At 43.3% G+C, this 27,676-nt stretch overlaps 1 protein-coding gene across 1 annotated transcript; it reads left to right on the top strand.

The window, feature by feature from the left end:
* The first annotated feature begins 17,810 nt into the window (after positions 1 to 17,810).
* LOC139760413 (chitinase-3-like protein 1) lies at positions 17,811 to 26,886 on the top strand. Its single transcript, XM_071683584.1, has 10 exons — positions 17,811 to 17,968; positions 19,028 to 19,170; positions 19,313 to 19,456; positions 19,656 to 19,787; positions 20,757 to 21,008; positions 21,121 to 21,306; positions 22,475 to 22,606; positions 24,229 to 24,399; positions 25,223 to 25,348; positions 25,972 to 26,886. The coding sequence occupies exons 1-10, from the start codon at positions 17,917 to 17,919 to the stop codon at positions 26,104 to 26,106; spliced, it is 1,473 nt and encodes a 490-aa protein (XP_071539685.1). The 5' UTR covers positions 17,811 to 17,916; the 3' UTR covers positions 26,107 to 26,886.
* Positions 26,887 to 27,676: the final 790 nt, after the last annotated feature.

Below are 27,676 nucleotides of genomic sequence, written 5' to 3' on the forward strand. Positions count from 1 at the left end.
GGGGTAAGGCATGTGACGTACATTTATGTCTGTAAAGTTTTGATGCCTGGGTCGCAGGCCCGACAAAAGAATCATATGTCAGCGACTATGATGTGAGATTCCTTCTTGTGACTGTATATAATCTAACCTTTTTTTTTAAGCAGGACGGTATGACCCTTGAACACAACTGTGCGGTCGTTGAGCGAGTATAATGGTGCATCCTTTCAGTATGATGGCCTAGTTTTTAGAAACCCAGATTTTTCATACCTAATGGTCTTACCGTTGTGCTCAAGGATCGCGCTGTCATGTTCAGGGAACGTACCGTCGTGCTCAGGGATCGTACCGTCGTGCTCGGAAATCGTACCGTCGTGCTCAGGGATCGTACCGTCGTGCTCGGAAATCGTATCGTCGTGCTCAGGGATCGTACCGTCGTGCTCGGAAATCGTACCGTCGTGCTCAGGGGATTAAAATTTGGTCCAAGGGACCAGCAGATTTCTTCCCAAATGTTTTCCTAAGTAGCAAAATAGTGTATTGGTTACCGTAATTGACCGTGACGCACGCACTGGCCGGTCCGTGAGTTGGGCCTTCATGGGTTCGAATCCTGGGCCGGGCAGTCGGCATGCAGTTCACCTAGCTGTTAATCCTATCCTCGGCGTTGGTCGGTCAACCGGGCACCTAGCTTAGGCTAGGGCACCTTTCCGTGCCGTCTTGGCTAACGTAAAACAAGGAGTTGTTTCGAGAACTTTGTTCTAGTATTTCCTGATCGTGATCTCTGGGAAGGAGAGACACCGCTCCCCAGGGGCGGGATGTCTTATCTCTACGTAATTAATGGAAGAATTCCATGACGATTGGATACTCCCACATAACTCGCTCTGCCTCGCCATCTTGTCACACTCCATCGACCAGTGTGTTCACCCAAAATGATTCGTAGTTGTTGAAGCCTAACTACCTTGTCTGGGATGTCATTATACAAGAGAGCAATATGGATTATCTCACTCACAGCTTATCATAATCCATTTCCCGTCGCTTGAGAGGTTCAACAACTTCCTCTCTGTTAGTCAGCCACCACATGTAAAAGTGTTTTAGATAAGCATGTGCATGACGATAATTTGGATATGAATATATTCTACGTGGCCGCACACTAAGATGGTCCTGGATGACATTTTTGATAGTGACCTTTGAGGTTCTCTTGGTCACCAAAGTCGGGATGAAATCATACTGGGGTTGCCCGCGTTACATTCAACAAACACATGTAGTGTCCATTTCGAGTAAATTGGTGTGATCCTTATGGTGCCTTATGATTTACGGGGACATGATTCATTATAGAATCACCGACTACGAAGCAGTATCGAGTTATCGACTGCATCACCCAGGGGCTGGTAAAATTCATGACGTGTCCAAGTAACTGCAAAATATGCTGCCATTGTTCTTCTTTATGATAAACCAACACAGCGGCTTAAACGTGCATGCATCTTCATATATACAAAACACATGGTGGTACTTTGACAGATAAGAAGCAATTCTCCTTTCACACAGATGCTATCCTGTCAAGACTCAGGAGCGAGAAGGGCAGTGTAAAGATGCTGCTTGATGGCAACTATTAAGCACCGTGAAGCGCTTGGACTGACCACCTGAAGTGCAGATTAACCTGTAACATAATTAGAATCTAGAGAGAATTATGTGAGAGCAGTACTCCATACAAGGAGTAACTGTTTAGAAGAGAAGTTCGACATCTAAACAGGACACCCAGTTTCTTAATGGCAGACTTAACTATTCCTCTAATATAGGGGTTCCCAAGAAATAGTGGATGTTACGGTAATACCAAGTATGTTCATTGAGTCAAGAAGTGGAATTACAGAACCGTCAAGGAGAGACGAGAGTTGTGAGTTTTCAATAGAGAGATGGGTAGAAACTGGGTCTTTAAACTTAACAAGATTTTGTGTACCTCACTGAGATATCTTGTCCGAGTTTACTGAGGAAGTTGTATCAAGACAAGATGCAGATCGAGTGAGAGAGAAGGAGCCGAATCGAAGGATGTGGATGTGTTGAGTCGTCAGCGTATGAGTGCATTGACTTTTTTTTTGGAGGTGAGGAATCGTTGAAAAAAACGTGGAGAAAAAGTGTAGGGGACAGGACAGAAACTTAAGGGGCTGATCCCTCAACAACCACTGAGATAGATCGGTTGGAGAGGAAGCTAGATATGAAGAAGCAAAATGAGGGAAGGAAGCCAAAAGAAGGGAGCTTATAGATGGGACCCCAATGCCACGCCCAGTCAAAAGCCTCAGATATGTTATGGGCAACTGCACATGACTCCCCAACATCTTTTTTTCGTTTGCTGCTTGAGCGACAGCAAGAGAAACAGCACCTGCAAAAGTTTTGGATGACCTCCACACAACAGAAGACTACAGGAAGACAAGAAGTAGCCATTGAACGTTAACACTGCTGAAGAAAACTGTCTCATTCCGTGGCGTCCAATAAAAGAAAAAAGAACACTTATAAGATACAGCAGTTCTGTATAAACCGGCAGTGTCTCTAAAGTACATGAAAGCTATCAATGCTGAGAGGGAACTCCTGAAAACCTCTCTTATTATGTTTTACGAAGAAGCTTGTGGATGGTTCAAACGCATCCCTGACCACGAACTTTCTGCTGTACAACTGTGATCAAGAAAAGTTGATGGTCAGATGATACCTAAACATCTTCGCATGAGCACAACTAATGTAAGTGCACTGGTGGCTGCGATCTATTGCGACAGATTCGGGAAACGACCTGGACGCCTTACCTTTTCGAGATTAGATAAGTAAAGAAAGAACGATTTATTGAATTTATGCTGAAACAGTTTAGATGTAGCAGATATTGCAGAAATGGGAGGTCATGAGAGTAACTAGTTAACTTATCATGAAAGAGCATAAGAAAGATCAAGGTAGGGCGGATATTTCCACGCTTTGGACGCGCATGAGTGAGGCGCATCTACAGAGTGACTGATTTGCAAGAAGGTTTACAGAATAGATAGTATGATATCAGGTATGTTTGTCATGGGTGAAGGAACATACTGAATGTATGGTTTATATATTATGTATTTAGGGATAATTAGTTGAACATTAAATGATGATTAGTTACAGTTGCAGGTGGCAGTGTCACCAGTCACATACGTCATTTTGGGGAGCTAAGTCAGGCGTTGAATGTTTATATGCACGTATTATACACGAGAATACTGCACGGAACAGAAGCCTATACTAAGTATCATCGCTGGACTACACCCTGCAAAGCCAGTGGTAATGAGCCAGTTTGTAGGCCTCCGACTAGATTTTTCTGTAGAGAGTTTCCCTTAAAGAAAAGGATTATATTGCAACAGCGCTGCGAACTTTTGACACAGCTTGTGATATCTTGGACCTGATGGACTGCTGGTCATCGAAGAGGCAAATTATCAGTCGTCTTCTTAACCAGGCAGAGGTCAGCAAATGTTGGCTACTCACATACGTATAGTTGGGTGTATATCTTTTTATACCAGATATTTTCAGTCACCATTTTTTTGGTTTTACAGGAAAATGCTTTTGTTTATTCCGCTATGTTGTGTCACAAGGGCCGTGAGATCAGCCAGTTGGTGTTGTCTGATTTGCTGCAGTTTATTGAGTTTTATGATTTATGCTGGTTACGTGATTACTATTTTCGCTACCTGTATCTTACGGGACACACGTGTTGCCCTCGTCTCTTAACCTTATATCTATGTACCGTCTTCACTACCATGTATATAAACACACACACACACACACACACACACACACACACACACACACACACACACACCAGCCTAAGCCAGGTACCTGTTTATCGACCGACCCCTAAGGGAGGATAAACACCTGGGTTGAATGTAAGCCTACTGCCACGCCCGAGATTCGAACCCATGCAGCTCTAACCCCGGTCTGAGAATTGAGAATATGCTAGTCATACATAAGTACATGTATTTAAGTACATGTAGCTTGTATGTGCCGTATTATGTACTGGCTTGGGTTGTTCTTGAGGTTAGACTATTGTCAGACTTGCCTCTTGAAATCGAATTAGACACGACTGTTCTGAACGTACAGAGTTGCAGCATCCGTTAGCATCACAGACACAAGCAGGGATGGGTCGAAAGCCTCTTATGAAGCAGGTTCCCCATCAGGTGGAAGCTTCATCTAAGCCACCAGAAGTGCCTCCAGGCCGAAGCAGTCAATAGATGACCCTCCACTTGTAACTCTTTCTCGTCAGCTTAAAGTCGAAATTTTCGCCCGATGGTGAACACAAAAATGGAAATCCAAGGTTTCTTTTAAGGATGGACGCTTCTTCTTTATCTTTTTTCTTTTACTATTAAGAAACGTAAAGGGTTTCGTGTTCTCAGCGTCCATCTCTGACGAACCACAGAACACATATTAAGTTTTTCGGGAACGTCTCTTACTGAAGGGCGACCAAGCCACGGCAAAGATTGGGTTATTCTGGAAAAGTTTCTCTAACGAGTCTTTTTTCCTTGCCAGTGGAAAATTCTCTCAACCATGCTAAGCACTGGAGATAAATAGTTCTCAATCTGTTCCACACACCATCCAAGCCTCTACTATATTGACTGGGTAATTGTATGAGCAACACAGCTCTCTACAGACAAGCATCATCGTAGAGTCGCCAACATTTGCTACGTATTTGTTAATAGGCGTGTAAAAGAGAGACTTTTGGATGTAAATGTACTGAGAGGGGCAGCTGGTGAGGTGTCTGATCACTGTCTTGTGGAGGCGAGGGTGAAGATTTGTAGAGGTTTTCGAAAAAGGGGAGACAATGTCGGGGAGAAGAGAGTGATGAGAGTAAGTGAGCTTGGAAAGAAGACTTTTGTGAAGAAATACCAGGAGAGAATGAGTGTAGAATGACAAAAGGTTTGAGCAAGCGAAGTGAGGGGAGTGGATGAGGCATGGGGGTTATTTAGGGAAGCAATGATGGCATATGCAAGAGATGTATGTGGCATGCGAAAGGTAGGAAGTAGGTAGATTAGAACGGATAGTGAGTGGTGGAATGATGAAGTAAATTTGCTTGTGAAAAAGAAAAAAGAGGCTGTTGGGCCGTACTTACAAGGAGGGAGTGCAAATGATTGGGAAATGTATAAGAGAATGCGGCAGGAGGTTAAGAGGAAGGTGCAGGGTTGTAAAAAAGGGCAAATGAGAGGTGGGATGAGAGTATCATTATACTTTAAGGATAATAAAAAGATTGTTTTGGAAGGAGGTAAATAATGTGCGAAAGGCAGGAGAACAAATAGGAACATGGGTGAAGGGAGCAGAGTGGGAAGCGATAACAGGTAGTGCTAGAATGAGGAGATGGAGTGAGTGTTTTGAAGATCTGTTGAATGTGTTTGATGATAGATTGACAGATATAAGGTGTTTTGGTTGGGCTGGTGTGAAACTTGAGAGTCAGGAAAGGTGGTTTGGTGAAGACAGAAGGAGTGGTGAAAGCCTTGCGGAAAACGAGATCCAGCAAGGATTGGATGGTATTGCAGCTGAATTTATTTAAAACAGGGGTGACTGTGTTGGTGATTGGTTGGTTAGGATATTAATTGTATGTATGGCCCATGGTGAAGTGCCTGAGGTTTGGAGGAATGCGTGTATTGTATAAAGGCAAACGGGATAAAGGTGAGTGTTCAAACTACAGAGGCATAAGTTTGTTGAATATACTTGGAAGATTATATGGGAGGGTATTGATTGAGAGGGTGAAAGCACGTACAGAGTAGAGCATCAGACTGGGGAGGAGCAGTGTGGCTTCAGAAGTGGTAGAGGATGTGTGGATCAGATGTTTGCTTTAAGAATGTGTGTGAGAAGTACTTTGAAAAACAGATGGATCTATATGTTGCATTTATGGATATGGAGAAGACACGTAATGTGGAACATAGAGATGCTTTGTGAAAGGTCCTAAGAATATATGGTTTAGGAGGTAAGCTGCTAGAAGCAGTGAGTTTATATCAAGGGTGGAAGACATATGGTTTAGGAGGTAAGCTGCTAGAAGCAGTGAGTTTATATCAAGGGTGGAAGACTTATGTACGAGTAGGAAGAGAGGAGAATGATTGGTTCCCAGGGAAGGTCGGTCTGCGGCAAGGGTGTATGATGTTACCATAGTTGTTTAAATTGTTTATGGATGTGGTGGTGAGAGAGGTAAATGCAAGAGTTTTGGAGAGAGGGGTGAGTATGCAGTCTGTTGGGGATGAAAGGGCCTGGGAAGTGATTCAGGTGTTCGCCGATGACAGAGTATTGGTGGCTGATTCGAGTGAGAAACTGCAGAAGTTGGTGAATGAGTTTGAAAGAATGTGTGAAAGGAGAGAGTTAGGAGTAAATGTGAATATTTTTTTCTTTTTTTATACATATTCGCCATTTCCCGCGTTAGCGAGGTATTATTGAGAACAGAGGACTGAACCTAAGAGGGAAAATCCTCACTTGATCCCATTCTCTGGTCCTTCTTTTGGAAAAGTAAAAAACTGGAGGGGAGGATTTCCAGCCCCCCGCTCTCTTCCCATTCAGTCGCCTTTTACTACACGCAGGGAATACGTGGGAAGAATTCTTTCTACCCTATCCCCAGGGATAAAAATGTGAATATAAGCAAGGATATCTGCTTCGGCAGGGTTGAGGGGCACGTTTGTGGGAAAGTAAGTTTGAATGGAGAAAAATTGGAGGAAGTGAAGTGTTTTAGATATATAGGAATGGACTTAGCAGCGAATGGAACCATGGAAGCGGAAGTAAGTCGTAGGATGGGAGAAGGGGCGAAGGTTCTGGGTGCGATGAAGAATGTATGGAAAGAGAGAACGATATCTAATAGAGCAAAAATGGATATGATTAAAAGGATAGTAGTTCTAAAAACATTATTTGTTTGCGAGGCATGGGTTATAGATAGGGTTGTGAGAAGTAGGGTGGATGGTATGGAAATTAAATGTTTGAGGACAATATGTGGTGGGAGTTAGGTTCATAGAGTGAGTAATGAAAGGGGTAAATATATGTGTGGTAACAAAAAGAGTGTGGTAGAGAGAGCAGAAGAGGGTGTGTTTAAATGGTTTGGTCACATGGAGAGAATGAGTGAGGAAAGATTGACAAAGAGGGTATATGTGTCAGAGGTGGAGGGAACAAGAAGCAGCAGACGAAATTGGAGATGGAAGGATGGAGTGAAGATTTTGAGCGATCGAGCCTGAACATGTAGGAGGGTGAAAGGCGTGAACGGAATGAGTGCATTGGAACAATGTGGTATATTGGGGTTGACGTGCGTCAGTTGACTGAACTAGGGCATGTGAAGCGTCTTGGGTAATCCATAGAGAGGTGTGTGTGTGGCCTGAATGTGGATAGGGAGCTGTGATTTCGGTGCATTACACATGACAGCTAGAGAATGGATGTGAGCGGATGTGGCCTTTCTTCGTATGCTTCCTACCTCTACCTTGCAGACGCAGCCGGTGCCAGTATTGTTTCCTGTGGGGTGGTGCGGCACCGGGAATGGATCAAGGCGAGCAAGTCTGAATATGTACATGTGTATGTTCTGTATGCTGGTTCTGGTAGCGTTGAATAATGTGTGGAAGGCGAAAACGTTATCTCGGAGAGCAAAAATGGGTATGTTTGAAGGAATAGTGGTTCCAACACAATTATATGGTTGCGAGGCATGGGCTACAGATAGGGTTGTGTGGAGGAGGGTGGATGTGTTGGAAATGAAATGTTTGAGGACAATATGTGGTGTGAAGTGGTTTGATAGAATAAATGATGAAAGGGTAGGAGAGAGGTGTGGTAATATAAAGAGTGTGGTTGAGAGAGCAGAAGAGGGTGTGTTGAAATGGTTTGGACATATGGAGAGAATGAGTGAGGAAAGATTGACAAAAAGGATATATGGGTAAGAGGTGGAGGGAAGAAGGAGAAGCGGGAAGGAGAAGGAGAAGCTATTGAGAGATCGGGGATTGAACATACAGGAGGGTGAAAGGCGTGCAAGGAATAGAGTGAATTGGAGTTATGTGGTATACCGGGGTGAACGTGCTGTCAGTGGATTGAACCAGGGCATGTGAAGCATCTGGGGTAAACCATGGGAAGGTATGTGGGGCCTGGATGTGGAAAGGGAGCTGTGGTTTCGGTGTATTACACATGACAGCTAAACATTGAGTGTGAACGAATGTGGCCTTTTTTGTCTTTTCTTGGCGCTACCTCGCTGGAGTGGGTGGGAAGGGGTGGGGGCGTGGGTGGGTGGGGGGGATACTATTTCGTGTCTGGCGGGGTGGCGACGAGAACGAATGAAGGCAGCAAATATGAATATGTACATGTGTATGTATGTGTACGTTGAAATGTATATGTATATACATGAGTATGTGGGTGGGTTAGGCCATTCCTCGTCTGTTTCCTTGCGGTACTTGCTAACGCGGGAGACGGCGATTAAGTATGATATATATATATATATATATATATATATATATATATATATATATATATATATATATATATATATATATATTATCCCTGGGATAGGGAAGAAAGAATACTTCCCACGTATTCCCTGCGTGTCGTAGAAGGCGACTAAAAAGGGAGGGAGCGGGGGGCTGGAAATCCTCCCCCCTTGTTTTTTTTTCTTTAATTTTCCAAGAGAAGGAACAGAGAAGGGGGCCAGGTGAGGATATTCCCTCAAAGGCCCAGTCCTCTGTTCTTAACGTTACCTCGCTAACGCGGGAAATGGCGAATAGTTTGAAAGAAAAAAGATATATATATATATATATATATATATATATATATATATATATATATATATATATACCCCCCTGGGGATGGGGGAGAAAGAATACTTCCTACATGTTCCCTGCGTGTCGTAGAAGACGACTAAAAGGGGAGGGAGCGGAGCGGGGGGCTGGAAATCCTCCCCTCTCATCATTTTTTTTTCTTTTTTAATTTTCCAAAAGAAGGAAAAGGGAAGGGGGCCAGGTGAGGATATTCCCTCAGAGGCCCAGTCCTCTGTTCTTGACGCTACCTCGCAAACGCGGGAAATGGCGAATAGTTTGAAAAAAAGAAATATATATATATATATATATATATATATATATATATATATATATATATATTTGCGAGGTAGCGCAAGGAAACAGACGAAAGAAATGGCCCAACCCACCCCCATACACATGTATATACATACGTCCACACACGCAAATATACATACCTACACAGCTTTCCATGGTTTACCCCAGACGCTTCACATTTCCTGATTCAATCCACTGACAGCACGTCAGCCCCGGTATACCACATCGATCCAATTCACTCTATTCCTTACCCTCCTTTCACCCTCCTGCATGTTCAGGCCCCGATCACACAAAATCTCTTTCACTCCATCTTTCCACCTCCAGTTTGGTATCCCACTTCTCCTCGTTCCCTCCACCTCCGACACATATATCCTCTTGGTCAATCTTTCCTCACTCATTCTCTCCATGTGCCCAAACCATTTCAAAACACCCTCTTCTACTCTCTCAACCACGCTCTTTTTATTTCCACACATCTCTCTTACCCTTACGTTACTTACTCGATCAAACCACCTCACACCACACATTGTCCTCAAACATCTCATTTCCAGCACAGCCATCCTCCTGCGCACAACTCTATCCATAGCCCACGTCTCGCAACCTTACAACATTGTTGGAACCACTATTCCTTCAAACATACCCATTTTTGCTTTCCGACATAATGTTCTCGACTTCCACACATTCTTCAAGGCTCCCAGGATTTTCACCCCCTCCCCCACCCTATGATCCACTTCCGCTTCCATGGTTCCATCCGCTGCCAGATCCACTCCCAGATATCTAAAACACTTTACTTCCTCCAGTTTTTCTCCATTCAAACTTACCTCCCAGTTGACTTGACCCTCAACCCCACTGTACCTAATTACCTTGCTCTTATTCACATTTACTCTTAACTTTCTTCTTTCACACACTTTACCAAACTCAGTCACCAGCTTCTGCAGTTTCTCACATGAATCAGCCACCAGCGCTGTATCATCAGCGAACAACAACTGACTCACTTCCCAAGCTCTCTCATCCCCAACAGATTTCATACTTGCAGCTCTTTCCAAAACTCTTGCATTCACCTCCCTAACAACCCCATCCATAAACAAATTAAACAACCAAGGAGACATCACACACCCCTGCCGCAAACCTACATTCACTGAGAACCAATCACTTTCCTCTCTTCCTACACGTACACATGCCTTACATCCTCGATAAAAAACTTTCACTGCTTCTAACAACTTGCCTCCCACACCATATATTCTTAATACCTTCCACAGAGCATCTCTATCAACTCTATCATATGCCTTCTCCAGATCCATAAATGCTACATACAAATCCATTTGCTTTTCTAAGTATTTCTCACATACATTCTTCAAAGCAAACACCTGATCCACACATCCTCTACCACTTCTGAAACCACACTGCTCTTCCCCAATCTGATGCTCTGTACATGCCTTCACCCTCTCAATCAATACCCTCCCATATAATTTACCAGGAATACTCAACAAACTTATACCTCTGAAATTTGAGCACTCACTCTTATCCCCTTTGCCTTTGTACAATGGCACTATGCACGCATTCCACCAATCCTCAGGCACCTCACCATGAGTCATACATACATTAAATAACCTTACCAACCAGTCAATAATACAGTCACCCCCTTTTTAAATAAATTCCACTGCAATACCATCCAAACCTGCTGCCTTGCCGGATTTCATCTTCCGCAAAGCTTTTACTACCTCTTCTCTGTTTACCAAATCATTTTCCCTAACCCTCTCACTTTGCACACCACCTCGACCAAAACACGCTATATCTGCCACTCTATCATCAATCACATTCAACAAACCTTCAAAATACTCACTCCATCTCCTTCTCACATCACCACTATTTGTTATCACCTCCCCATTAGCGCCCTTCACTGAAGTTCCCATTTGCTCCCTGTCTTACGCACTTTAGTTACCTCCTTCCAGAACATCTTTTTATTCTCCCTAAAATTTAATGATACTCTCTCGCCCCAACTCTCATTTGCCCTCTTTTTCACCTCTTGCACCTTTCTCTTGACCTCCTGTCTCTTTCTTTTATACATCTCCCACTCATTTGCATTTTTTCCCTGCAAAAATCGTCCAAATGCCTCTCTCCTCTCTTTCACTAATAATCTTACTTCTTCATCCCACCACTCACTACCCTTTCTAATCAACCTACCTCCCACGCTTCTCATGCCACAAGCATCTTTTGCGCAATCCATCACTGATTCCCTGAATACATCCCATTCCTCCCCCACTCCCCTTACTTCCATTGTTCTCACCTTTTTCCATTCTGTACTCAGTCTCTCCTGGTACTTCCTCACACAAGTCTCCTTCCCAAGCTCACTTACTCTCACCACCCTCTTCACCCCAACATTCACTCTTCTTTTCTGAAAACCCCTACAAATCTTTACCTTAGCCTCCACAAGATAATGATCAGACATCCCTCCAGTTGCACCTCTCAGCACATAAACATCCAAAAGTCTCTCTTTCGCGCGCCTGTCAATTAACACGTAATCCAATAATGCTCTCTGGCCATCTCTCCTACTTACATACGTATACTTATGTATATCTCGCTTTTTAAACCAGGTATTCCCAATCACCAGTCCTTTTTCAGCACATAAATCTACAAGCTCTTCACCATTTCCATTTACAACACTGAACACCCCATGTATACCAATTATTCCCTCAACTGCCACATTTCTCACCTTTGCATTAGCGAGGTTGCGAAAGGAAAGAGACGAAAGAATGGCCCAACCCACCCACATACACTTGTATATACTGTACATATACGTCCACACACGCACATGTACATACCTATACATCCCAACGTATACATATATATACAAACACAGGCATATATATATATATATATATATATATATATATATATATATATATATATATATATATATATATATATATATGTACATAATTCATACTGTCTGCCCTTATTCATTCACGTCGCCACCCCGCCACACATGAAATGACAACCCCCTCCCCCCGCATATGCGCGAGGTAGCGCTAGGAACAGACAACAAAGGCCACATTCGTTCACACTCAGTCTCTATGTCATGTATAATGCACCGAATCCACAGCTCCCTTTCCACATCCAGGCCCCACAAAACTTTCCATGGTTTACCCCAGACGCTTCACATGCTCTGGTTCAATCCATTGACAGCACGTCGACCCCGGTATACCACATCGTTCCAATTCTCTCTATTCCTTGCACGCCTTTCACCCTCCTGCATGTTCAGGCCCCGATCACTCAGAATCTTTTTCACTCCATCTTTCCACCTCCAATTTGGTCTCCCACTTCTCGTTCCCTCACCTCTGACACATATATCCTCTTTGTCAATCTTTCCTCACTCACTCTCTCCATGTGGCCAAACCATTTCAAAATACCCTCGTCTGCTCTCTCAACCACATTTTTTATTACCACACGTCTCTCTTACCCTTTCATTACTTACACGATCAAACCACCTTACACCAAATATTGTCCTCAAACATATCATTTCCATGGATGGTATTGCAGTGGAAGTTATTATAAAAGTGGGTGACTGTATTGTTGTCTGATTGGTAAGGTTATTTGATGTATGTATGGTTTATGGTGAGTTGCCTGAGAGTGGCGGAATGCTTGCATAGTGCCATTGTACAAAGGCAAAGGGGATAAAAGTAAGTGCTCAAATTACAGAGGTATAAGTTTGTTGAGTATTCCTGGTAAATTATATTGGAGGGTATTGATTGAGAAGGTGAAGGCATGTACAGAGCATCAGATTAGGGAAGAGCAGTGTGGTTTCAGAAGTGGTAGAGGATGTGTGGATCAGGTGTTTGCTATGAAGAATGTATGTTAGAAATACTTGGAAAAGCAAATGGATTTGTATGTAGCATTTATGGATCTGAACAGGGCATATGATAAGAGTTGATAGAGATGCTCTGTGGAAGGTATTAAGGATATATAGTGTGGGAGGCAAGTTGTTAGAAGGAGTGAAAAGTTTTTATCGAGGATATAAGGCATGTGTATGAGTAGGAAGAGATGAAAGTGATTGGTTCATAGTGAATGTTGGTTTGCGGCAGGGGTGCGTGATGTCTCCATGGTTATTTAATTTGTTTATGGATGGGGTTGTTAGGGAGGTGAATGCAAGAGTTTTGGAAAGAGGGGCAAGTATGTAGTCTGTTGTGGATGAGAGAACTTGGGAAGTCAGTTGTTGTTCGCTGATGATACAGGGCTGGTGGCTGATTCATGTGAGAAACTACAGAAGCTGGTGACTGAGTTTGGTAAAGTGTGTGAAAGAAGAAAGCTGAGAGTAAATGTGAATAAGAGCAAGGTAATTAGGTATAGTAGGGTTGAGGGACAAGTCAATTGGGAGGTAAGTTTGAATGGAGAAAAACTGGAGGAAGTGAAGTGTTTCAGATTTCTGGGAGCGGATTTGGCAGCGGATGGAACCATGTAAGCGGAAGTGAATCATAGGGTGGGGAAGGGGGTGAAAGTTCTGGGAGCGTTGAAAAATGTGTGGAAGTCGAGAACGTTATCTTGGAAAGCAAAAATGGGTATGTTTGAAGGAATAGTGGTTCCAACAATGTTGTATGGTTGCGAGGCGTGGGCTATGGATAGAGTTGTGCGCAGGACGATGGATGTGCTGGAAATGAGATGTTTGAGGACAATGTGTGGTGTGAGGTGGTTTGATCGAGTAAGTAACGGAAGGGTAAGAGTGATGTGTGGAAATAAAAAGAGCGTGGTTGAGAGAGCAGAAGAGGGTGTTTTGAAATGGTTTAGGCACATGGAGAAAATGAGTGAGGAAAGATTGACCAAGAGGATATATGTGTCGGAGTGGAGGGAACGAGGAGAAGTGGGAGACGAAATTGGAGGTGGAAAGATGGAGTGAAAAAGATTTTGTGTGATCGGGGCCTGAACATGCAGGAGGGTGAAAGGAGGGCAAGGAATAGAGTGAACTGGATCGTCTGGGGTAAACCATGGAAAGCTGTGTAGGTATGTATATTTGCGTGTGTGGACGTATGTATATACATGTGTATGGGGGTGGGTTGGGCCATTTCTTTCGTCTGTTTCCTTGCGCTACCTCGCAAACGCGGGAGACAGCGGCAAAAAAAAAAAAAAAAAAAAAAAAAAAAAAAAAAAAATATATATATATATATATATATATATATATATATATATATATATATATATATATATATATTGGAAAGGATCACAATTTTGCGCGTGATCAAGATATTTCTATGAGTCCACGGGGAAAATGAAACACGATAAGTTCCCAAGTGCACTTTCGTGTAATGATCACATCATCAGGGGAGACATTAGAGAGAAATATAACAGTCAGTTGATATACATCGAGGAGACGAAGCTAGGACGCCCTTTGGGAAACATGCGATTGTCCAAGACAGACAGACTGCATACTTGCCCCTCTCTCCAAAACTCTTGCATTCATCTCCCTAACCACCCCATCCATAAACAAGTTAAAAAACCATGGAGACATCACGCACCCTTGCCGTAAACCGACATTCACTGAAAACCAGTCACTTTTCTATTTTATTACTCGTTCACATGCCTTACATCCTTGGTAAAAACTTTTCACTGCTTCTAGCAACTTACCTCCCACACCATATATTCTTAAAACCTTCCACAGAGCATCCCTATTAACCCTATTATATGCCTTCTCCAGATCCATAAATGCTACATGCAAGTCCATCTGTTTTTCTAAGTATTTCTCAAATTCATTCTTCAAAGCAAATACCTGATCCACACATCCTCTGCCACATCTGAAACAACACTGCTCTTCCCCAACCTGATGCTCTGTACATGCTTTCACCTTCTCAATCAATACCTTCCCATATAATTTACCTGGAACACTCAACAAACTTGTACCTGTAGTTTGAACACTTTTATTCCCTCTGTCTTTGAACAGTGGCACTTTGCATTCATCCCGCCAATCCTCAGGCACTTCACCATAATCCATACATAAAATGAATATCATTACCAACCAGTCAACAACACAGTCACCTCCTTTTTTAATAAATTCCACCGCATTACCATGGAAATCGGATTTCATCTTCCGCAAAGCTACCTTTTCTCTGTTCACCAAATCATTCTCCCTAACCCTCTCACTTCGTACACCACCCCGACTGAAACACCCTATATCTGCCACTCTATCATGAAACACAATCAACAAACATTAAAAATACTCACTCCATCTCACTCCATCACTATCTGTTATCACTTCCCCACTTGCCCCCTTTACCGATGTTCCCATTTGTTATCTTGCCTTATGCACGTTATTTACCTCTTTCCAAAACATCTTTTTATTTTCTCTAAAATATAATGATGGTCTCTCACCCCAACTCTCATTTGCCCTCTTTTTCAACTCTTGCACCTTTCTCTTGACCTCTTGCCGCTTCCTTTTATACATCTCCCAGTCATTTGCACTACTGCCCTGTGAATATCCTCCAAACGCCTCTCTTTTCTCTTTCACTAATAATCTTACTTCTTCATCCCAACACTCACTACCCATTCTAATCTGCCCACATCCCACCTTTCTCATACCACATGCATCTTTTGTGCAAGCCATCACTTCTTCCATAAGTACACCCCATTTCTCACCCATTCCCCTCACGTCATTTGCTCTAACCTTTTGCCTTTCTACACTCAATCTCTCCTGGTACTTCCTCACACATGATTCCTTTCTTTTGCTCTCACCACTCTCTTCTGCCCAACATTCTCTCTTCTTTTCTTAAAGCATCTACAAATCTTCACCTTTTTCTCCACAAGATAGTGATCAGACTTGCCTCCAGCACATTAACATCCAAAAGTCTCTTTTTCACACGCCTATCAATGAACACGTAGTCTAATAATGCCCTTTGACCATCTCTCCTACTCACATATGTATACTTATGTATATCTCTCTTTTTAAACCAGGTATTCCCATTCACCAGTCTTTTTTCAGCACAGAAATCCACAAGCTCTTCACCATTTCCATTCACAACACTGAACACCCCATGTACACCAATCATACCCTCAACAGCCGCATTACACACCTTCGCATTCAAATCACCCATCACCATAACCGGTCTCGTGCATCAAAGCTGCTAATACACTCACTCAGCTGCTCTCAAAACACTTGCCTCTAATGATCTTTCTTCTCATGACCAGTTTTTATTCATATCAATCTAGAATTTTCTTTCTTTCACTCTATCACATACTCCCACTGCTCCTGCTTCAGGAGTATTGTTATTCCTTCCTTAGCTCTTGTCCTCTCACCAACCCCTGACTTTACTCCCAAGACTTTCCCAAACTACTCTTCCCCTTTACCCTTGAGCTTCGTTTCACTCAGAGCGAGAACATCCAGGCTTTTTTCCTCAAACATACTACCTATCTCTCCTTTCTTCTCACTTTGGTTACATCCACACACATTCAGACACCCCAGTCTGAGCCTTCGAGGAGGATGAGCTCTCCCCGCTTGACCCCTTTTTGTTTCCCTTTTTAGAAATTTTGTATGTGAATATATGGGTCTCTCTTCGTCTGTTTCCTGGTGCTACCTCACTAAGGCAGGGAACGACGATGGAGTATAATTAATAGATAAATATTTTCATACAAGATTTTTTTCCAATTTTTTTTGTAACTGGGGAAGAAGTACTCCATCCCCCACCAAAGTATGAATAAGAAAAATAGTTTTTCATTTTTGTATTTCATCTTTTCCCCATCCGCACTGAGGTTTGTGTGTGTGTGTGTGTGTGTGTGTGTGTGTGTGTGTGTGTGTGTGTGTGTGTGGTGTCTGTCTGTCTGTCTGTCTGTCTGTCTGTGTGGGGGGAAGACTTTTTCCCCAGCCCAATACGCAATGAATCAGTAAATTTCTCTGTCTTAAATGATTTCATATTCTATGAAATGAACGTGAAAAACATCGGCGTATTATACTTCGCATCTCCCATCATTATGTAGATGTGAATCCCAGACCTGATTTACATCCAGCGCTCTTGTTACACCTTAATCTACCTTAATGAAATAAAACCTCTAAAGAAATACTGTATTTTCACGGGTACTACTGATTCTTCCCTCTCCTTTACTTGTACCATCAACCAGTCTGTACATTCAACAGAAGGTTAGAAGGTGTCCCTACCTACGTGCTCTGTCTACTGGGCTGTGCATCAACATTATATAGTGTGGTGCGCTACCTCCCGATATACGTCATTCCAGGCTGCTCACGCTGCTTGCTGTAGAGTGACAGGAGCATCGCCTCCCCTACCTAATTATCACATTCTGTTTAGTGTTAAAGATATGCTTAGTTTATTGTACTGAACTGTTTCAAATGTTTTGATTCATCTTCCCCAAATCCCTGACCCAAGTATGCAGATCGACATTCTCTGGCAGCACCTGTGTTGGTGTGCCCTAACCTAACCACGACAACGTCAAGCATTCGCTGATGCCCTATTTCTCCCACAGATTTCCCCGAGGGGCATCATGGGTTGACTTCCAAGTTCGAGGAGTTGCTGATCCGTTCGACGGACAGACCTTGAGATGACCGCCTACTTGCACTCTGTCTTTGGTGACGACCGTCGTCTTCGTCGTGGGTGCTCCTCTCCTTGAAGTCCTCATTTTTTAAGACCCAAAAATGATAAATCGACGACAATATCACAAGAACGTCCTTTGGATTTTTTTTTATTGTTGTTGTTATTGTATCTGGACGAGTTTCCCATGGTATCAACAGCTTCAACATGACATAGCGGTATGTCAAGAGTGAAGAGCCTGAGACCCACCACAACTGACACCCAAGCATCGTGATGCACCTCCTGCCGAAGCTCTCACGCCCGCACCCCAACATCCGGATAGATCGGTCCTTTATAAGGTCCAGGCCTAGTCACCGCAGTGCCACTGGTGGTGGAATATCGGCATCAGTATGAAGCTGCTAACGCTGTTCGCTGTCCTCAGCGTCACGCTCTCTCTCACCGGTAAGACGGACTTCGCTCACGTTCATCTATGATTATCATTTGCTAAGATGAGCTTTGGCTGCTAGTGGGCTGGATATGGTGGCACTGAAGGTAATAGGATCAGTGGTGCCAAGGACCCTAGCACGTTTCCGCTGGATGTGCAGCCCAATGGCTGGCCTTTCTTGATCTTGGCTGTTTTTGTCCTTACGATCCTAGAACAGTGAATTTAGCTAAATTTTGAGTGGTAGAATGATTCTATCTTACAGTGAGGGAGTGAGATTTGGTGATACAACCCTATTGATATAATTTGCTTAGAAAAAGAAAATCTGTCTCATAGCATGACAGAAATTCTTCTGGTATGAGAGGAATTTTTCTCTTGGTTATTAGCGTGACAATGTCTTTTGCTTGTCATTAGCGTGACAAAATGCTTTTCACTTGTTATTTGCATGACAGGAAGTCTTCTGCTTGTTATTAGAGTGACTGTGTCTTTTGTTTGTTATTTGCTTAACAAGAAGTCTTTTGCTTCTTAGCATAACAGGAAATCTGCTAGTTAGCATGACAGGAAGTCTTCTTGTTATTAGAGTGACAGTGACTTTTGCTTGTTATTAGCATGACAGGAAGTCCTCTGCTTCTTATTAGCGTGACAAAATATTTTCTGCTAGTTATTAGCGTGACAGAAAGTTATCAGCAAGTTACTGCTAGTTATTGCTATGATACAATAACTTCTCTGACTTTGCCGTGGATACTTGCTTTTTTTATTAAATGGGTTTAATGGGAATCACGTCGAATATTAACATAATCCCCCATGCATTCAGATGCATCATGAGCCTTAGAGAAGCTCTCCTTGCTTGGCGAAGTTACTTCCCGAAAGAAGGAACATGTGAAAGAGCCAAATGAGGAATTCCCCCCCCCTCCCCTCCCCTCCCCTCGAAGGCTCATTCATCTTCCTGACGCTACCTCGCTCTTGCGGGAAATAGGAAACACATTTGGGGCACATCACAATGAATTCTTTTCATCAACGTTCTAGATGTTAAACAAAAGTAATGATTATGCGTCATTGTTGGTGGCTTTGTCGTGCAGAGAGCTTGATGGTGTGTTACTACGGGTCTTGGGCCGTGTACAGGCAAGGGGACGGCAAGTTTGACGTGGAAGACATCGACCCTGGCATCTGTACCCACCTGGTCTTCGGCTTCGCTGGACTCGGCCACGACAACAGGATCAGGGTGAGTAACAGCACCTACGTCAGGAGAGATCCAGTAAGTACTCTCCTTCGTTGTTCTTAACAAATTACAAAACCAAGAAGTAAACTTTACGACGTAGAGAGAACGAAAGATTTGTGATGATTTGACCTTATGCTTTCTTCAGGTGCTGGACCCGTGGAACGAACTATGCGACAACTATGGTAAATGTGCCTTCGACAGGTTTACTGCTCTCAAACAGAAAAACAAAGATCTCATCACCCTGCTGGCAGTAGGCGGCTGGAATGAAGGTTCTGCCAAGTACTCCAATGTGCGTACTCACCTTCTCTTCCGTCCATACATCTCGAGTTCTGTGATTAGATATTCCAGCTTAAGCAAAGACGTAAATTATTTAGGTATCCTCCTTTGGAATGCATTGTGTAAAACGAGTGAGTAGTTGAATATGTTACAAGTGACGTCTTTTGGATTTTCTGTGAATATTTCCTCAAGAACAAATCGTGTACCCACAGATGGCAAAGTCTGCTGCCAACAGAAAGATATTCATCGACTCTTCCGTAGAACTCCTGAAGGCACACAACTTCGACGGTCTGGACATGGACTGGGAGTACCCGACCCAGCGAGGTGGTGCGCCTGAAGACAAGGTGGGTCACTTGGTCCTTCTTCCTCTCTCTAACAGCATGGACACTTGACGTCTGTGGCTCGTCACATATCACAACTAGTTCAGTACATATTACTACTGGCCCGTCACATATTACAACTAATTCAGTACATATCACTACTGACCCGTCACATATTACAACTAGTTCAGTACATATTACTACTGGCCCGTCTCATATTTCCTATTGGTCCGTCAAATTCTACAACTAGGCCAACAGATACTACTGGCCCTCACGTATTTACTACAGGTCTGTCTCATATTAGTTCAGAGACTGTATGTGGCTCGACTCGAAACGTAAACAAGACTTATTTCTTTGCTTTTACCCGCTAATGATCACAATGAATTTATGGTTCAAATAAAACATACTGTATTCATCTTGCATGTTTATGTATATTTGAACAGGTATCTATCTTGATTATGTGTTTATATGCATTTGAATAAGTTGGGGAATATTGAATACAGCCACAGTGTTGAGTCGCTAACCAGCGCACTGCCTCGCATCCGTCTAGCCTTCTTGCTCAGAGATTGATTAGATTCTGTGATAAACTATAAGAACGTCCGTTATCTGTGCTGGAGGTTTAGGACATGTACCTTCAGTACTTTTCAAAACCACACTCGATGTTCGATCACAAGTGTGAGGATTAGTTTCTGTTTTCACGTTGTCAGCCCCAGTTACGGGCCTTATTGGAATATGGAGAAGTTAATGAAAGAAAAAGAAGAGTATGTATGAATTTTGGAGGAAGTGAAATACCTGTCTTAAAAACCACACACCACACACTAAGTACTGTCAAAAACCACACACCATGTAACAAGCCACACACTGTCTTATACCAAAAGTGTGAGAAAGTGTGTATGGATACAGACAGTATTCGCCGTTTTTTTCTTCATTGGTTAAGATCATGAGTCATTTGTTTGTGAGCGCGTGTGTAACAACACCACTGGCTTCCTGTAGGCGAACTTCGTCATCTTACTGCGTGAACTGAAGGAGGCGCTCCACGCCAACGGTATGATCCTGACGGCGGCCGTGTCAGCAGGTAAGGCTACCATCGACGCGGCCTACGACATCCCCGGCGTGGCTGAGCACCTCGACCTCATGAACTTGATGGCGTACGACCTGCACGGTGCCTGGGACGACTACACACACCACCAGTCTGGTCTCTATGCCCACCCAATGGACACTGGCGACAACGTCTACCTGAATCAGGTGAGTCTTACCTGCCGGTACTTGAGCAATGATAGTAATCAAGGGGTTCAACACTCATGAATCTTATACACGAGTGAATGCCCCCAGAACCTCACTGGCAGTTCTGTTGCAGGACTTCGCTGTGAACTACTGGATCGACGGAGGAATGCCGAGCACTAAGATAACTCTGGGCGTTCCTTTGTACGGTCGCTGCTGGAGCCTGAGCAGCGAGGCTGAGCATGGTTACTACGCCCCAGCCACCCAGCCTGGCCGACCAGGACCATACACCAACACCCCAGGATTCATGGGCTACAACGAGGTAAATATTTTGGCCATGTATATGATTTTATGATCAACTGTGAACGTTTGTCCGTTAGTATGACTTGCTCGTCCGCTCTCTCCACTGGGACATATATTCTTAGGGTCATTGTGGTATAAACGGTATGTGTTCTAGATTGTTTACTACCACCGTCTAAGCCAAACAAAAAGATGGCCTCGTAATGCACCATTAGATCTCGTGTTATCTATTAATCGTGTCATGCACAGTATCCCTGTTATCCGTCCTTTCCATGCATGTAATGATAACACAACAATATGTTATGAGTACAGACAATTTCATGTATGATGGATTAATGTGAGTTGAAAGTTTTATTATGGTTTTAAAATGAAAGAAGTGTTTGTTAATTCATTATATTTCTCAGAAAAGCAGGACTCACGTAAAACCTCAGTTTTAAGAACAGGAATTTTTCCTCCCTCAGTCTGGTGTACTTATACACATGAACCTGTTCAAGAATCTTCATGAATCATACTTTTGTTAGTCTCGTCCAGTTATAGATGTTCATCTTTTGAAATCTGATACTTTTTGTGTTGCAAGTTATTAAGAATCAGTTGAAAACTTCCTTTATTTATGAAAATGGGTTATACTTACACGGTCATAGTTAAGAAACTTGCAATAAGCAGTTGTAAATAAAATTTCAACCTAAAACGAGAAATGGACGCCTTCCCTGGACGCTCGAACCAGAAACAAGAGCTTACGTCGTCGATCTTAACGACTGGACCCCTTCCATCCCATTATGTTTCCCTGATGGATGATCGCCCGGCTTACATGTGTTATTCCCAAACAACGTAGGAGATTCTCATATGTGAAACTTGCTGTCTTCTTCTTCATTGAAGAATTGGTGTGCTGGGAGAAGCTTAAAACTTCTCCCAGCACACCATTTCGCTTCGTTATCCAGTCTCCATCTATACAGACTGGGAATTTACGGTCCTATGACTGTCCTCCAGCAGATGACCTTATCATAGGCCATCAGGTATTTCTTTCCTCTAGCCAGACAAATCTTGAACATCTGTTTCGAATGAAGTCTTTGGAGGGTTAAAGATATTGAACCATTTTGATTTTCTCTTCGTATTAGATATTTCATTCATCTGGCAACTGGAACAAGAGCTCTCTGAGGTCTGCCATGTACTAACGTGTGAGATCCTTCCAGATCTGTGTGAAGATAAAGGAGGAGGGCTGGACGGTGGTTGTAGAGCCTGGCTGTAACGAACCCTACGCCTACTACATGCCTTATGGCAGAATTTGGTGTTCTTACGACGACCACGACTCCGTCGCCATCAAGGTATGAACGACCCTCCTGACGGTGGCCCATGGCATTACTGCTGACACCACCACCATCACCCTCAAGATCTTGTATGCTCATGGGTGACGCCATGACCCTTGGTCCAGTAGCCAAACACACTCTCTCTCTCTCTCTCTCTCTCTCTCTCTCTCTCTCTCCTCTCTCTCTCTCTCTCTCTCTCTCTCTCTCTCTCTCTCTCTCTCTCTCTCTCTCTCTCTCTCTCTCTCTCTCTCTCTCCCCCCCCCCCCTCTCTCTCTCTCTCTCTCTCTCTCTCTCTCTCTCCTCTCTCTCTCTCTCTCTCTCTCTCTCTCTCTCTCTCTCTCTCTCTCTCTCTCTCTCTCTCTCTCTCTCTCTCTCTCTCCACACACACACACAAGAAACACAGCATTTCATTACCAGATACAAGGAGAGATACGGTGCATCATCACACACTATGTCAAATACTCGAAACCACATAGAAGACAAGCGCACCACACTACCACACAGGAAGACAAGTATACCACACTACCAGATGGGAAGACAAATGCACTATACTACCACACAGTACGACAGATGCATCACACAGGAAGACAAGTATACCACACTACCAGATGGGAAGGCAAATTCATCACACAGGAGGACGAGTACGCCACACTACTAGACGGGAAGAAGAGCCAACCCATGTGCACATCATGTGCTCGTGATCACCACACACAGTGTTTACATGTCATCAAATATACCTCATTTTTCCTCTGTATTTAAGTCTCCAGTGTGAGTGTTGTACTTAAGTCTCCAGCGTGAGTGTTGTACTTAAGTCTCCAGTGTGAGTGTTGTACTTAAGTCTCCAGCGTGAGTGTTGTACTTAAGTCTCCAGTGTGAGTGTTGTACTTAAGTCTCCAGTGTGAGTGTTGTACTTAAGTCTCCAGTGTGAGTGTTGTACTTAAGTCTCCAGTGTGAGTGTTGTACTTAAGTCTCCAGCGTGAGTGTTGTACTTAAGTCTCCAGTGTGAGTGTTGTACTTAAGTCTCCAGCGTGAGTGTTGTACTTAAGTCTCCAGTGTGAGTGTTGTACTTAAGTCTCCAGTGTGAGTGTTGTACTTAAGTCTCCAGTGTGAGTGTTGTACTTAAGTCTCCAGTGTGAGTGTTGTACTTAAGTCTCCAGTGTGAGTGTTGTACTTAAGTCTCCAGTGTGAGTGTTGTACTTTAGTCTCCAGTGTGAGTGTTGTACTTAAGTCTTCAGTGCGAGTGTTGTTTCATCTTTCATATGTCTCTTGTCGAGTCTGCTACACTCCAGGAATTTGCTTAATACTAAATGAAGTTTTTATTAATCATGTTTATGTTCCTGTGTGGCCCAGTAGAGGCCTAGGGCGATGCTGGACCACACGACCATGACGGTAGGACGCTTGACCACGGCGGTCCGGTCCCTTGAGCACGATCATATGACCGACTCGTAAGGATCAGGTCAAAGACCAGGCTACCATTATGTGAAGGATCTTACTGTCGTGCTGAAAGGTCGTACCGTCGTGCTCTAGGGTCGTACCATCTTGCTCAAAAAACGTACCTAGTGTCGGTAATATTTTTTTTTAGTTGTGATAATTTCTCCTTCCTGTGGCTGACACTGAGAGAATGCCTTTGGTTCGTGCAGGCAGCTTACGCCAAAGAAAAGAACCTGGCCGGCATGATGGTGTGGAGCATAGAGACGGACGACTTCCACGGCAAGTGTTACAACCGGGACTTCGACCTCATCAAGACCTTGGTCGAGACATTTACGGGCGCTGACATCGGGACTCCAGTACCGAGGCCCACAACCACTCCGGTGAGTCCCGTACTCTCCTGATCAAAAACCTTCCAACCTTGGAAAAATCCGTCCTTTCAAAATGTGTTCAGGTTTCTGGTTCTGTACTCTGTAAAGATCTCCAGCTGTTTCTAGGTCGGTCTGCTAGGCTTCTTCCGGCCAGAGCCCCAGCGAAATATTACCTCAGTTATGTTCTTTCCATCCACTCTCTCTGGATGTTCTATAAATCTCTACTTAGCTCTTTGTTCTTTTGTTATTAATGGTATTACCTTTCAAGGTCTTTCTGTTTTCTCCATGCCTGTCTGAGTACCTCATATGGCTGACAGTTTGACTCCAGCGTAATCAAATACGTCGATTTAATCGTATGTGGAAAACTAATTGATCCTTTCCAGACATCTCTGACTCGATCTTCATGTGAAATCCAGTCATTTCATACTCTCTCACTCGTATTTCTGTTGCTTCTCGAAGAGATTCTGCGATCGCATCCAAGTTGCAAATATCATCCACATATGTGAGTCTTATGTTGGATTATAGATCTAATGACCTTAAGTGGGTTTGTTATGAACTGTAATGGGGACAGCACACAACCCTGTTTCACTTCACAAACCATTTCTAATCTTTAAATGTGTATTTACTTTACTTACGCAGAGAATATACTGTAAGTACATTTTATATTGTTGTACGAAGTTGACCATTTAATCTATAGTCTCACAAGCTCTTTCATGATATGCATAAGGATATATAAGATGGTTAAGGTAGGGCAATCAGTCGCCCGCACTAAGCTATCAGTAGAAGAAGTAAAATGATTCATGATTTGTGTAAACAAATACTTTTCATCCACCAGGATCCGAACAAACCCACCACCACCCCTCACACCACACCCAACACTCCACCACCAGAGGGAGTCTGCCAGAAGCCAGGCATCAATGCTGACCCCAGCAACTGCCATCATTACTGGCTCTGTTCTCCGGTGAGTAGCCACCTTTTTCGTCGTCACTTGTGATGCAGTATGTTGCCACACGTAAGTAAAGGATTCTTTCCTGTAGGTACAGATTATATCCTCCGTTAACATGTTATCCAGTCTATCCTTAACATGTCCTGGACACATGGAATAGATGATAACGATACACCTGTGGGAGTCGAGGATTCGAACTTAGTCCTACCGCGTGGCAGGCCGCTCATCACTGGACCACGGGGCGTGCTGCGCGGTAGGTCTAGGTTCGAATCCTCGACGCCTACAATTTTGGAAGTAGATGACCAGGTAACATAACGAACATTACTGAGGACTTTGGATGACAGCGGGAAGCGAAGGTGGACAGCAGGACGAGATGTCAGTTAGTTTTCATTCTGTACCTCCTCCATCAGCTCAGCCACAACCGGTTGTACCTTCGCCCTCAACACATTCGTTGAGGAACCTGCCATAACCTTCTGACTGCAGCCACGTTACCAGAATCAACAAACTACCATTACATCAGCAATGGACGATATCTTCTCCGTTAAGATTCTGAAGAAAAAGTCACACACACACACACACACACACACACACACACACACACACACAAATAAAAACGATTGAATTTTTTGCTTTGGCAGAACACTAGTGGTTCTTACGACGCGGTAGAGGAGCCGTGTGCTCCCGATACCCTCTTCAACCCACTGACGTTGATCTGTGACTGGGACTACACCGTGTGTGCTCTGGAGAACGTCTGTGTCAATGATTGTCCCTAAGTCAGCTTCGTCGTCCATCCCCCTCTTGATGAACCACCGCTCTGCGAACTGCATCTCGAAGCCAACTTTGTAACTTGCTTCTATCGGCTCGAACCATAACGTGTGAGGGGGTTGTGTAAACAAGGTGATTAACTGCACTGCAGACAGATGCCTTACCTGATGCAAGCCGGAGACGAGCTTTTCTGCTTTGCTATCATATCTTTATTTACGTGGATTAATAACACAGGAATTCATTCCTGTCCTTCAGCTGACAAACTTGTCAAAGCTTCCTATTGATATACTTCAGGAACGCATTGAAGAGAATAAAATACATACAAAAGCTGGTCTTCGATTTCTGTTCATGACTTTCCTTTTCAACTGATGCTGACTCAAGATATCGTAATTTCCTTAAATCTTTTGAAGAAAAACAGCAGTCACTCAGCCATCACTGGACAAAGCCGTTTACAATAGCAGACTGTCCATCAGGATCTAGACTGTACACACACAGCTGTGTGCGCCTAATCCACCCTGATTCAGCAGGAAACGGAGTTTGTATGAATGGGACAGACTTCACATACGCTGTCTAGGAAGACGACGAGGAAATTCTTAAGATTATGATAATGTTTGTAAGACCATCAGCCTCTTGAGTGAACTTCAAAGACCAGGCCATCACACACAAGGGGTCGTGCTTAAGGGTCGTATCATCGGGTTAGGGGGTCGTACTTACTTGATCGTCTGACCTAATGTTCAGTGGCCAGGAGTCAGTTTGTCTAAAAGGTCATTAAATCCATGAAATACGAATATGTGTTTTAAATGATCCATATTTTGTGGTTGAGAGTATGTTTGGTCTGGTTACATGTTTTTGTTTTGTATTTTGTTTGTTTACGAGAGACTGGGAGAACGGAAATAATGAAATGCTATCAGGAGTCCTTTAGTAGAGTTATATGTAAAAAGAATTAAGATATGTAGAGATATGTATCACTTATAATACACAAACACGCTATTGAATAAGCATATGCAAATAGACGGGTGTAAAGAGCCACAGCTGTAGAAACCACAGAGAAACAAATAGATAAGATCTTAGAGACGAAATTAAGATGGAATTGATCTTCCTCGTTGACTACGCAAGAGCAAGGATGAGAAGAGTGAGGAGGAAGAGGTTGTTGGACAAAGTACCCGCGGAATGTACTGAAACACTCGAGTCACAACTTGTGATATATGTAAGGAATTGGTGAAGAGATCATTGCCAGGGCAGTGTAAGGGTAAAGGTTAATAACTTATTCTTTAAAGAGGAGACTGAAAATCTGCGCTATATGATAGCTTAGTATATATAGTGTAAGACACTGATGAAAAAAGATCATTCTAAAGCATGAACGAATACATGCAAAGTGAAAGACAGTAGGAGTTTGGAGGTCATTACTGGAATCTGATTTAAGACACTGATCACAGACGTAAAGAATCACGTCTTCAGTAACCGAGACGATGCCCATATGAAACAGGTGAAGGGAGTAAGAACAGATGGAAAAGATTGTATGATACGAAAGTTTGAGGGTGAGCTTCCACAGGTGTGAAACTACCTCCCTATGATGTT

This window comes from Panulirus ornatus, chromosome 36, assembly GCF_036320965.1.
Source record: "Panulirus ornatus isolate Po-2019 chromosome 36, ASM3632096v1, whole genome shotgun sequence".
Classification (NCBI taxonomy): Eukaryota; Metazoa; Arthropoda; class Malacostraca; order Decapoda; family Palinuridae; genus Panulirus; species Panulirus ornatus.

What these genes read in the sequence shown, in the direction of transcription:
- LOC139760413 (XM_071683584.1), top strand. Translation starts at nt 17,917, where the DNA reads ATGAAGCTGCTAACGCTGTTCGCTGTCCTCAGCGTCACGCTCTCTCTC. An exon ending in GTGGTGCGCCTGAAGACAAG is followed by an intron (nt 19,788 to 20,756) that starts GTGGGTCACTTG and finishes GGCTTCCTGTAG; the next exon opens with GCGAACTTCGTCATCTTACT. An exon ending in CGAGGCCCACAACCACTCCG is followed by an intron (nt 24,400 to 25,222) that starts GTGAGTCCCGTA and finishes TTCATCCACCAG; the next exon opens with GATCCGAACAAACCCACCAC.